General features: G+C 42.8%; 1 protein-coding gene across 2 annotated transcripts; it reads right to left on the bottom strand.

Annotated features, from left to right (window-relative positions):
• Nucleotides 1–268: 268 nt before the first annotated feature.
• Nucleotides 269–13,145, bottom strand: mst1rb (macrophage stimulating 1 receptor b). Of its 2 annotated transcripts, none has more exons than XM_061292279.1 (21): nt 12,952–13,145; nt 10,356–11,655; nt 10,056–10,232; nt 9,845–9,967; nt 9,614–9,784; nt 9,352–9,512; nt 8,995–9,142; nt 8,788–8,924; nt 8,414–8,593; nt 8,221–8,320; nt 7,903–8,121; nt 7,677–7,823; nt 6,858–7,011; nt 6,639–6,728; nt 6,347–6,562; nt 6,198–6,278; nt 5,942–6,123; nt 5,756–5,865; nt 5,521–5,686; nt 5,300–5,436; nt 269–4,566 (listed from the first exon to the last, which is right to left on the bottom strand). In XM_061292279.1, exons 2-21 carry the CDS (start codon nt 11,559–11,561, stop codon nt 4,332–4,334), a joined length of 4,140 nt encoding a protein of 1,379 aa, XP_061148263.1. In that variant the 5' UTR covers nt 11,562–11,655; nt 12,952–13,145; the 3' UTR covers nt 269–4,331. The 2 variants fall into 2 exon arrangements, with proteins under 2 accessions (XP_061148263.1, XP_061148264.1); XM_061292280.1 differs by having other exon boundaries at nt 6,347–6,559.
• Between the last annotated feature and the right edge of the window lie 558 nt (nt 13,146–13,703).

The following is a 13,703-nucleotide window of genomic DNA, read 5'->3' as shown; positions in this document are numbered from 1 at the left end:
CCTGTGCGCTCTTTTGTACTAGTGATGTGCATTCCAGTTTAACGTGAACTGAATCTTTAGAATCGGTTCACTCAAGAGGTTTGTTCAAAAGAATCGTTCACCGAATAGTTCACACTTCATTTATTTTTATTTATTTTTACCTCGTGTAGTGTACCTATTGAAGTGTCCATGAGGTGTACCTACACATATTGTCATATAAAGCAGTCAACCAAATGTCTGATTTTTGTTTTAATTTGCGTATATAAAAACAAGGAATAAAACACCAGACAAGTTTTAACATAAATGTTTATTTGAAAATAATAATAATATTGAAAGTAAATTTCAAACCAGCAATCTAACGTGATTGCAGTAGATATATTGGATAACAATATTTAGGCGTACATATGCATACACGTTATTGAAAAACTACTTCAAGTGTTATAAAATCAAGATTACCCAAAGAGAAGCATAGTCTGATGATGTATAAAAGGTGTAGGAAAAAAAACAAGCAATAGCTTCTTCCTTCTCCTTTCTCGAACATGTTGATTTATGTGCCATGAAATTATGTGAAAATGTGAAAAAAAAATAATAATAACGGCGCTTCCCTTCATGCAATAAAGTTAGCCGTCAGGAAAGCAGTTGACCCATTGACTCGTTCGCGAACGGGAAAGTCAGGATTCGTTCCCTCACTGATCCGTTCTCCCGATGAACTGGAAATGCGAATCCCTCACTCACTGATTCGTTCACTCACAGATTCGTTCGTTGGTGAACGGGAAGTGACGTCATTTTCTCCTTCGTTTTGTTTTACGGTGAGGTGGCACCAGCTTCAATGCGCATTACCGGCACCTACTGGTTGAAGTCATATGAACTGAAAAAAAGAAACCGTTCTTTTGAACGAATTGTTCACTCACGAGCCAACACTAACAGCAACACACACATAAACTGAGTATGTGCCGATGCCACAACGTGAAATCTCAAGATTCTCCGATTGGCCGCGCATGCACTAATCGTGCAAGTGGCTGACCAGGCCTTGCGCTAACTGACCTGTGGTTTGGCGATCCTGTTTACAATGCGCTCGGTATTTAATGTAGGACAATTTCCCACGGCACAGCTGTTTGGGAAACACTGGTCAATAGTATGTTCAATAATTCACTTGACAGGAGTTTGTTGTGCCATCCTCCCCCACGGCTTTTGCAATGTTCTAATTATTATGCAAATTGCTCCTGCAGGGTTTGAAGAGCATCAGGTTTTCATTAGATTTTAAGATGAGTGCTAATTTATTTAGTCGTGTGTGTGTGTGTGTGTATGCATCACCGCTGGCTGGCGTGGGAGGCAAATGCTGCCACGAAAAGAAACGAACGCTCGCATGCACGTTAGCTTAGATTTTAAAAAACTGCATTTGCCTACTGAGACCCGATACGAAGGCGATAAAAAATAACGGGAACAGGAATCGTGTTGAGATTAACTTGTTTACCTCGGTTTATCATATTTATATTCAGTTCCAGTCTCCATCCAGCACTGCATTTGCCTGCCATGTACCTCATATTATATACAGTAAAAGCTACAAAACAATCTGACAAATAACTCGTTTTCAAATCAGATGAATAAAAACTGGTCAAATATTTAAGAAATATATATTATTCAAAGTGAAGACAATTTGCAATTCTAGAAATGACATGAATTTGATGCACAATTTGTCTTCCTGGGCCACATAACATGATGTGGCGGGCCGCATCTGGCCCCCCGGGCCTTGTGTTTGACACCTGTGGTTTAGAGCATGCTGTATTTATCGTGCCAATTTCAGCGCATGTACACTTAGTGGTCAGTTTAACAAGTTCGCAAAATAGTATTGGTGATATTGGACGGTGATAAATTAATATTACCACCGGATCTGTAATCTGACAGAAATCAAAATGCCACCAAAGATTTCTCAAAATATAGGAACGAGGGGGCTTGTTGTGAACATCTTATGTAATTGTCACATCGCTCTGCCACTCCACAGATGGTCCAGCAGAAGTGGGCAGTAATAACAGCACATCTATTTCGACATAGCAGCAGTGAGAGCTCTTATCCCTCTCAGCAAGCCTACACTCTGACAGGAGCCTGAGCTAGTACTTGATGAGCGGCACCAAGGCCACATACTCTAACATCATTAAAAATGGACGCCGATGGCTAGGAGAACGTCGCTACCAAGGACAACACACGTGGCCCGAAAGTCAGATAGTTGTCGTTGAATAGAACGCTCATCGATTTTGATGAGCAAGCAAGAGGAGGGTGCTGAGAGATAGGCTGGTCCCTGAAGATATTCAAGATTGATGCTTTCCTCATGACGTGCGTGCCGTCTCGCTTGAAAAAGGCCGTGATGAAGGAGAGCAAAAAAGCCACAGATTATTGTTATGGAGACGTACAGTAGCTGAGCAAATGCATGAGTAGAAAATATGTCCTCATTCATTTCTTCCACGTGTCAGAGTAAAAAAAAAACAGCTGTCGTTTGCATGTTTGAAATATAGTAAGTTGAAGCTATTCGTATCTACAGTCCGCCCACCAATGCATAACGAGCAAATCATTTGATGACTCAGCATTACATACTGTTTTGTATATTAGTAGACAGCTAGGAAACAAATCAAATATGAAAACAAATTGTTTTGTAGTTGGAAATGCTGGTGATGTTCTGAAATCAGCTCAAAAGGCCACTAAACAACAATGGGGCACATGTAACTCCTGGTGGCTCTGTAATGGTTTTACATCCACTAGGTGGCCAGATATTCCAAACACATTTAATGACACCGGGCTTCATTACTTTTACTATGGGCCGTTCGGTCCCCGTACAATTAAAGCGAGTTCTTAGACCGAGCGGCCAGCAGTAAGTCGAATCCTCAGCTCAGGCTCAACCGGTTCAACATGGAATTGGAATTTGCAAGGCCAATTCAGGACTGCTTCACCATGGCAACATGCTTGCGTACAATACTCTGAGCATCTGACGGTGCCCTCATGTGCCACGGGATGCCATATTTTTATGTCACCACGGAAATGAGTTCATTATCTTCGTTCAGATTTGGAGGCTCCCCACAGTGCACCACTTTTAAGCACTCTGATTCATGCCCCTTAATTCTTTCCAAACTCGTGGATAAGTAAGATATCAAAGGGCATACTGCATAAGACCTCTCGGTGAACCCTGCTCAGGAGAAACGTTTTAAGATGCTCCGAGAGTTATAGCCTGGTTTATCTGCGGGCTCTGCACTGCAAAGTGAAGGATTTTGACATCTACATTGGGTTCAGTTATTCTCGATATCAAAAGCCCCACTATGCTTTGGCAAGATGAAAATAAAAGTATCCTGTTTATTTCCCTCTGGTTTTCTTTGTTTGTGTCAGATGTGTGAGAGTAACGCGAGGAGTGTGTGCCGGTGAAGGGGGAGGATGTTTGTTTGGTTTATTTGAGAGGGTGATAGAGTGGTTGTCAACTCTGACTGTCTCATTTGCTCTTTTAATTGAAAATGTATGAGCTTGCTTCTACTTAATCTTCAGGGCAAAAAAAATAGGTGACAGGAAAAAATGAAATGGTGCCTAATTGGGGTGTTTTCTTTCTAATAACTACAGCTACAAAGTTTGTATACTAATTTAAAAAGATGATGGGTAACAGATCGGAGTCAATTGTGTTGCTAGACTACTGAAAATACAGAAGCGTCACTATGAAACATTTTTATCCATCTAGAGTTCCGAGCCGACAAAGTATGTAACGCAACGCTGACCTCTAGCGGTCACTATAATATTACACGCTTGAAATGTTTACAAGGGGCACCCAAATCATTATGACACAATTATAAACAAATAAATATTTATAATTTATGACACTTTCTCAGACATGAGCTCAATACGAACATCAAATTTAGTTTTTGGTACATTTTGATACATAAATATTTGGAACAACCACATTGCTTCCCTTTATCCGAGTTTACAAAACAAACACTGGACTGCAGCGCAATTAAAAGCGTATATTTAAATGTCATACTAAGGCAAATCGAAAGCCGTTTGAGCATTTATTCAATATTTTTTGAGAGCCACTTTAACGTCCATGTAGGCAACTAGTACACTGTCCTCACTTGCAATAGAAGTCAGTAGATAAATAGTCCAAACTACGACAGCGATTGTCCTTTTTTTTTTTTTTTCCACTGCTATATACTTTCACACACTAGTCGTACAAGACAAAATTAGTGCTACTAGTGCGTGGCACTTGTGTGCAGACACACACATGGCAGAACAATGGACCGCTGCTTAAGGGTAAAACATACTTGAATGAGTTTTTGTCCTCTTGTGTTTCAAACTGATGCCAGGTCAGTTTGAAGGGGATACGATCAGGAGGAGACGGAATCCGAGTGACTATCAGCGTCCGTGGAATCGTATTCGTCAGCAGACTCTGTGAGTGCTGGGTAGGGCCTCGGCTGGTCCAGGTTGACATACGTGACGTTCAGACTGATGTAATGTTCTCCTTCGAGGCTCGAGAGGATGCTGGTGATAGCAGACACCAAGGTGGCAAAGTTAGGCCTCAATTCTGGATCCGGGTCCCAGCACTCGAGCATAATGCTGTACCTGTAACAACAAAAACAATTTGAGTACATTTGCATTGTAACAATCAAGTTTGTGATGATTTAGGATATCATACTGAGCAAGGCAATTTGGGAGTAATTTAACACAAGATCATTATTTACGTACATACACTATTTGTGACATTTTGGTTTTGGTGCCGATTGATTCTGATGAAAAAAGTAGGCACCTTGGCTCACTGAAGGTTGAGAAACACTTCACTGAAGTTAGATGTGAAGCAAGAATGAATGGCTTATCTATTCTAATCTACCACATGCAAAGGGATTTGTCATTATCGTATTTTCTAAAGAAAACATGTTTCATGGTAACGGGATGTGTGCGTGCGTGTGTGTGTGTGCTGTTTTTGTTGGGCATATTAACTCCAAAACGGAAACAAAGTATTGCTTAACAAAGTGTTTCCCAACCTTTTTTCATCAACAAAATCTCGAGGCACACCACCAACAAAAATTTGCTTCTATATAAAAATGAGTAATATTACAAGAAAAGACATTGTGAAACTGCTATATAAAAAAAAGTCCTATTCTTATCATGATCAAGAATACATTATTGTCCCCTTGGGGCAATTTATTTGCAACAGCAGTGATTAAAAAAAAAAAAAAAAAAAACATCCCACATTTGCATTTACAAAACAATGCATTTGGAACCATAAACTTTTTAAAAATCTTTTGGTTCAAATAAGGCAACAAAGAACTACAATGTTGATTATAGTAAGACTTACAGAGGGCCAGGGCAGTACTGAGGTTGAGGAAGGCGCCTGCCCTTCAATAAGTAGTGCGTGATGTCATAAGGGTCCACTTCAGGGTAAGGGCTTGCTCCTCTAGTCAGCATCTCCCACATCAGCACGCCAAAGGACCACTGCTCCCATGACACCAAATATGAGAAAATAGAAAAACGTCATAATTTTCCCTTGATGGAGACTTGACATTTTATTTTGTTTACCACATCGGACTTGGAAGTGAATTTCTGTGTCCGTAGACTCTCGATGGCCATCCATTTGACGGGCAGTTTGGCCTTTCTGTGGTCTTGAATACTGTAATACTCCTTGTCAAAAACATCTCTGGCCATGCCAAAGTCTGCCACCTTGACTGTGTATGATTCATCCAGCCTAAGACAGAAAACCAAAATAAGATGTCAGTCGGTCGATGGGAGAACGGCTGATTTTTCTGCGACTCACATGCAATTGCGTGCTGCGAGATCTCTGTGAACAAACTTCTTCTGAGCCAAATACTCCATCCCCTTGGCAACCTGCAGTCCGAAGCCAATGAGATCTTTCACAGTGGGGTTCTTGGGGGGGGAGGAAAGTTTTTTTTTATTCAAAAATGTTTGATTCTGCACACAAGTCGGACAAAGAATATCCCACCCTCTTCTCGCAGCGTATGAAGTGGCGCAGGTCTCCGTGTTTCATGTAAGGCAGAACCACCAGAGGAAGACCTTCCTGCGGCAGGAGGATGCCCAGCAGAGACAGCACGTTGATGTGATGGAAACTCTTCATTATGATACCTTCCTTCAAAAACTGCTCCACCTCTTCCACATCCGTTATCCCTAATGACACGGCATGTTTGGAAAAGGTCCGTAGGATCTCAGTAAAACCTTTGGAGCAAACAATCATGACTCACTATTCAAAGACTTGACAGCGCAGTGTTTTTCTCTATTGCTATGATCCGTGAAATATCCATGATAGACTGTTCCAAAATGACCTGGACCAGGAAGAGAAAAAGGTCAGAGAATGATCGCCCCTAAACGCACCACTTCAATTATATCTTACCCTTGCCAATGATGCGATGGTGTTGCACGAGGAGCATTTCAGCCGGAATAAGAACATCCTTTACCTCCTCCAATAACTCTGGTCTAAAACTGGAAATGGAAATTTTCTCTGCAGCCATGAGAGGCGTGAGAGTAATGTCTATACTGCCTGCAGCGTAGGACCGGCTGGGGAAGGCCAAAGGCCCGGCGACGGGAGACGGAGGATTTAGGGGTACTACTGAGAAAAGGATATGAAAAATAAAAGTCATCGGTCAGACAGCTAGCTAGAGTTGTGTTCTGAGTCGGAATGTCACCTCTCCTGTAGTCGCCGACCGGTGACAACTCAACAGAATTTGTCCCAGAACGGCTTGCGCAGTGGGCCAAACGGCTCTCCACCATGGAAGCTGAAAAATATTTCACATGGTTTTAATTATCAACCACTCATGAAGTGCGCAGACAATGAAACACTGAGGATGTTCTGCTTGGGAGACTTGCGTGATTCAACAAGTCAAGGTCCACGCAGCTACCCCTACCTTTCTTTTTCTTCCTCAGGTGCTTCATGACAGCAAAGGCCAGCACTGCCCCGGCTACCAGAGCTGCGAGGATCCCGAGCACGATCCCCACCATGTAGTGGCTGCTGACCCTTATTACTCGACCCACGTTGTGGACCTGTCCGTTTATGGAGATCTAGAAAGCCATTACACAGTCCGTCATACATTGTGAGGGAATTCTGTTCTCATTGCACCATTTGTATACTATGTATAAGTATATATATGTAAGTATAAGCATAAGCATAAGTATATACGTATAAGTATATGTAAGTATAAGTACGTATATGTACTGTATAAGCATAAGCAAATGTATATGCATAAGTATAAATATGTACGTATAAATGTAAGAATATGTATGAGTTTAACTATAAGTATGAGCATAAATATAAGTATAATGCTAATCTGCACCTCGCTGATTGCCAGGTTGTGTGTGTGCTCATTTTATTTTGGTTTCTACAGAAAACCCGATGATATTTTGTCCGTCCAAAGTAAACGAAAGCCCTGTCAACGAGAAACGGGGATACAGCTTCCCGCCTCTGTCTAAACAGTTCCTCAGTTAACATGTTCTGTTTTAGTTGTTCATTCCACAAAATGGATAATCGTATTATTGCAGCTTGAGGCTGTTGTTGAATTTCAGAGACTGTGTGAGTTTAATATAACATTTTTTATTCTCTCTGAAAATATTGTCTTTATATTCGATGCGAATATTTTGTGATTACTTTGACTTCATGGTGTTGGGAATTATAATCAATTTATTGTAAATGATTATGACTAAGGTGGAAAGACTCCTGTGGGACTCACCTTCACAGGCAGTCCTTCACTTGGGATGGTTAAGTTTTTGGGAATCCTGCAGGTGATTTCATTATCCAGGACTTTAGCATCACAATCAACACCGGCCACCGTCATGATGATGGTCATGCAGGAGCTAACCAGATTTAGTTTCTGATGCTATAAACAGTGAATTAAAAACATTATGGTCATGGAAAATGCCATAAATGACAATCCATGATCAGTTCTTCATCCTTACATGGAGTGAAACTTCATCAAATCCAGGGTATAAATGCAACTCGTGTCCTTCTGTTTCAAAGGGTATTGGCTCGCCGTACGGGTGGTAGGAAAACTCTTTGTTCCAAAGTCCCATTGCTCCATCCATGTCGAAGGAGAGCTCTCCTTCCTCTGTCTCGTCCCGTGGGAATACCGGAGTGACACATTGCATCCTTGTGGACAAGGCCTTGCCGATGCATTCCTGGAAACAAATGACACAATCGTATTTGAAAAGGCCTGTATATTATGAAGACCTTTTTTTTTTTTTTTCAAGGTACAGGAGTCATTCGGGGCTTGATACCCTTGTCACAGGCTTCAAGTGGCTCTCATTAGGTCTGAAGTGGATGATAGTACGATAAACAGAATCCAGGTTCTCTCCTTCAATCAAAATATTTGATCCCCTGGAGTTCAAGAAAAATTCAAAAGAATCGATTCAACTTTATGAAGTCCGAGACTTTAACATCGACAGTTACTTTGCTGTTTTACTAGCCTACCTGTCAAAGCTACAATCAGGCAGGACGGCTGTAATCTTGGGGTTTTCTTTGTAGTAAAAAACCTTTGTCGTGATGACGGGAGACTTGTCGATGAAAACACTGAGAGGTACGTCCCTCACTTCTGAGATGGGCTGGGACAGACAGACGATGGAAGACATATTGCCTTTGGGCTTTGTGACTCTGCAAAGAGGCAAGCGGATGACAGGTGAAATATATCAACACATTTTCAATCAATTTTTTGCTTATCATAAAGGCTGAGGCATTCTTGAAATTATAGTTGACAAAGCCAACAAACATGATGGGGCACGTCTGTGGAAGACCTTACTTCAGGAAGTCTCTCAAGGTAGTTCGATATAAAAAAAAAAAATTCAGACCTTTTTATAGGACAGGGCACACCATCAAGCGTGACTCTCCTTGTCCTTCCGGCATCCAAGTGAGCTCCAGTCACTGTAATCAATGTTCCCCCGATGAGAGGCCCATAGTTGGGCTGGATCTTTGTGATGTTAGGTATCTGCATACGATTCCATCAGTTAAGACACGAAAGATCTAAATAAAAATGTTACTCCATCATTCCAATTTACCAGAAATGTAAAACCGGGCATGTGTGCCTTGCCGTCAATGGCATATCGTCCCTCCACCTTCATGCCTCCCTCGCCCTCGTGCACTTCCACTGTAATGTTGACTGGTTTTGACAGATCGGTAGCCCCGGAGCGAATCTTACACACCAGGCTAAAAATAAAAGGACATAAAAGATTTGGATCAGCATGTCGTGGAGCTCTGTGAAATATTAGAGATGATTGGAATCTTTCAATAGAAGGCACCCAGCAGGAATTTGTGAATTCCGAGAGTTTTTTTTTCCCACATAATAAATGATACCAATCTAAAGTAATTACTTCCAATAGAACAGATGCAAATTGAAGCTCACATAGTTCACTCACTGTGTGTTGTTACTCTTGACAGGAAGCACAATGCATGATGTCTGTCCCAGTCTAACCTGGTGGCTTCTGGAGGTAATAGCGGGTCTTAGGGGTGACTGGAACTCCCATCCGCACACTGTTAACTCAGTTTGACCGTCAGGGGGAGCAGTCCGCGGGAAGAACTGCATCGATGAAGCGGAACTTACAGCACGACTTGGAAATGCAACCGCTATTGGGTAAAAAATGATTTACATCTTGTCCAGGAGTCAAGAAGAAGACTAACCCCGGTGATCCGTGGCGGGCAGGACTCATTCCGCCAATGACTCGAGCACTCGCTCTCCCATGAACACACGCCCGAGCACCAGCCACAGCTCATAAACTTCGGGGCTCTCAGACACATGGCACAAGTCAGAAAGTGTTGACATCCCGGTCCTCTCTGTGGGACCCGAATCATCTGGAAGTGACATGAACAATTCCAGATAAATACGCATTAAATGTGTATTTGTTTTGTTACCTTGTCTCCGACCACAAACAGGAGATACTCTGATGAGTAAACTGCAGCAATGGAGGAGATCTTTTGGTTCTCTGCCAAAGAGTAATTGGCAAAGATAATCGGGCTGGATCTTGTCAGCACCAGCTGCAAGCACAAACACGATTCAGGATGAGAACACATGAATATCAATACAATCACCTCAGGGGCATATTCCAAAGAGAATGAAGCGGACCTGCAGCAGCCGACCGTTGGAGGTACCCATATGGGCAACGGTCTTGTTGTCAATGGTGGTCACCAACAGAGAGGTGAGGAGGACGTTTGTCATCTGCCGGTTGAAGAGGTCCACTCTGTAGTAGGGCTGGGAAACCATGGTTGGATGGTCTCTGCATGTGGCATTGTTCTCCATGCTCTAGCACAAAAGGCCACAAGCAGCAAACGCAGATGATTCAGGATTCATTGAACGTGACTAAAACTCATAGGCGTCGTCTTCTTCTTCCATCAATGCCTTGAAAAGTCATTGCGATTGGCTCACCTCATGAGGACAGCTTTCACAGGGCTGGAAGTGGCAAAGTCCCCTGGACAGTTGCTCGGGTCCAGATTCACAGCAGTCATCCACCCCGTCGGCGATGGCCTCGTTGACGTTGTCCACAGGGAAGGCACACAGGGCTGAATCATGCTCGGTGACTCCATTGTCGTCCGTGACGGCGAAGACTCCATAGAGGATGTCATCCTCCTCCTCCGCGCCCAATTCTTCAGCCAGCTCCCTGCCGGCTTTGCCAAAATGTGCTGCCTGAACCACATTGTACACCACGTCCCTGTAAGGTTCACCGACCACGTTCCTCCGCCGCCGTTTAGGTTCAAAACGACATTCCAGGATGACCTCGCGGTATCGTTTCATCTCCCATTCATTCCGCGGAAGACGGCCCAGTCGAGTTTGAAATGGAGATGAATCCTGGTCCGGACTCTCTCTTTGAACGGAGAGGAAATACACAAACTCTTGAGTGAAAAAGCTGTAGACGTATTCAATGTGGTAAGTCCTCCTCAGCCCGGGAAGGACAGTCAGGCCACGGACGTCGCGGTAGAAGCCGTCTTCGGTCGCCAGAGGTCGACGCACAGATATGGACTTCCTTCCGTAACGCTGAGTCACACTTTCATTGACGGTAGCGGCGACAAAGAAGTAGACCGTCTGACCTTCCTCCACCATGGTGACTTTGGTACCAAGAGGGCTGGCGACACAGTCGGGACAGTAAGCGGCAGAGTTTGAACCGGCTCGAAACAAGCACTTGGAAATAGATGGTGGCTCTCCGTCGTTGGTGAGTTGGTGAAAATAGCAAACGCCATACTGGGAACTTCCACACGAATACAAATACATGAAGAGGGTGTCCAGCAACAACACCTGATTGTTTGTGTCCTCCAAGAAGTTGGGGTCTCTGTCTATTTGACACAAATCACAAACCTGACATTCCGGACTCCCCACCGGCCCGGTCCGAAGTCCCCATGTCTTCTCCAAGCTTCTGTTGACGGCTTCGATGACATTTTGCGAGGCCACGTACACTTCCTGGTAGAAGGAGTTGTTGACAATGTTCTGGATCGGGCCACGGGCTTGGAAAAAGGGCATGGTGTAAACCACCGAGAAATTGACTGTGTTTGGGGTCAGGGAGGGACAGCTGGCCACGGCAAAGGCCAGCAGAGTCTGAAGACAGACACACGTCCCCCACTGGGGGGTCCGGCCGGCCATCCCCACCTGGGATGCAGAGTCGGCCACCAGCACTCAGGGTCACCCCCAGGTATGACGTCCAGACAAAAGCATCTTTAACACCAGGCCGAGGTATCTGGATGAAAGGAATAGTCAAGATTGAGTAAATGAACAATTGTTTACAGTCTTGTGTTGGAAATTACTGCTAGCAGGAAGGGCTGACATAGCTCACACTGCTGTGGAGTGAATCAGATTTATTATCAAACATTTGTCTCCAACAACCGGTGGTTTCTATGCTTTTGGTCAATTTCTAGTTTTCCAGCGTATAATCTATTTATTTCCAGATACTAGGTAGCACTTGAAAGGTCTCCATCCTGTGCAGACATTACTAGTCAATGATTAACTCAGTACATCACACTAAGACTGTGCTCGCAAACCCTGGCCTCTCTAGTTGACATTCATGTCACAACTGTTACGTGCTTCACGAGAGGAATGATGTCCATGCATGGATGCGCTGAGAAAAGTCACCATCAAATTGCCCGTCTTTTCATGGCTTAGCATTTCATGTCTACTTATAGCGACAAGCAAAGTCACCAAACTATTTCTGAACAAATATTTCATATTTATTTTTCAAAGGGCCCAAAGTTATTATTTAATCTTGAATAATGTTTTAAATTAATAATTCATGGAACGTCACATGTTTTGTTACAATTCAACAAGTGACTGAACGCCGCTGTAGGTGAGGGTCTTATTGTGGTGCCACTGATCACGTTGGTAATGTAGTTGTGATTTATCAAGCAAATGGCTCCAACAGAATTTCCTTTTTTTGTTGTATATTCTCCCCAACAATGTTATTTAGAGGTGAGCTTGAAGGTTTGACTTGGGGCTCAATCAGTGTTGTCAGGAAATTGGCTGAGCAACTTGGTTCTTTGCTTCGACAAAAGAAGATAAGCATTCTCCATCTATCAATAGCAAAGTATCCGCTGGGATTTGAAGAGTCGGGCTGATCTGCAAAAAGTCATTATGTTAAACGTATTGTGAGCCAAGACAAATATTGATTAAGTGGAAGGGCAGGCAGGCAAATGATGCACCTTGGGAGCTGCTATCTCTGAGAACTGACTTATTTATTTCCCCTGTATTCTTCATGGTAAAACTACACAGAAAAGTGATCATTCAAAAGTTCTGTGACTGACAGTAAATATATTTCCATTATGAGTCCTTAAATTAAATTAGATTTTCTCTTGTGTGTCACGTGAATACAATCATTATAGTACATACAGGAAAATTACTTTCAAGTCGTGTTCATCATTCTAAAATGGGATTAAAATATTACAATCCGTACATAACGTCAAAAAGTGCGCTCATCGTGTAACATCTTAATTTATTTGAAGAGTTATTTTGTTCACGTTGATAAGGCGACATGACGTCCTACCTGAACGGGACGTCAGCAGCATCGCAGCCTGGTTCGTGGCGTTCTGTCCCACTTGTCAGTTCTCTGGCTTACCTAATGTGAAGAAAGCGAATAAGTAGTCCGAGAATTGGCGTGGTTTATAGTTTGGATTTCTCTACTCGCGACTCTCGGCACGCTTTCGTGCTGCTTGCTCCTCCTCGTCCCCACGCCTCTCGCTTGACAGATGCCCGAGACGCCAGAGGCGGTTCAAGTGGACCCAATCAGCTGACTCGCTTATGTTTACACTTGCGAGATTCTGGTACAATGCAAAATTTTAAAATTGAACAGGAGAAATGTATTGTCAAACAATTACCTCCCGCGGTCACTGTGGGAGGTGAATGCAGTTGGGCAAAAAAAACTACAATATTGATTATGTTGGCTCTTATGGTTGTTCTCATCAGGTTGTGCTTGACTAACCGTACTGCAAAATTTTCCTTGACAGTTAACTTGTTTAGGAAACAGAAGCGCATGTTTAATGCAGGTACGCATAAGACTGAAAAACAGTTTCCATCACCACTCTGAACAACACCAGCTATAATACAGCACCAATATTCCTTTAAAACTACGTGCAATAACTATTATTTACTTTTTGTACAAACCTCAGTCAGGTTAATATAAATACCCACATTGAACATACTGTAAATAAAATCTTTCACTTTTATTCTTAGGCATAGTTATACTGTAAATAAGTTATTTCACTTTTATTCTCAGACTTCCTTTTATACTTTTTTAAA

The sequence above is a fragment of the Syngnathus typhle genome, linkage group LG11 (genome assembly GCF_033458585.1).
Source record: "Syngnathus typhle isolate RoL2023-S1 ecotype Sweden linkage group LG11, RoL_Styp_1.0, whole genome shotgun sequence".
Classification (NCBI taxonomy): Eukaryota; Metazoa; Chordata; class Actinopteri; order Syngnathiformes; family Syngnathidae; genus Syngnathus; species Syngnathus typhle.
The sequence above is the reverse complement of the archived record's forward strand: the minus strand, read 5'-3'. Positions and strand labels throughout refer to the sequence as shown.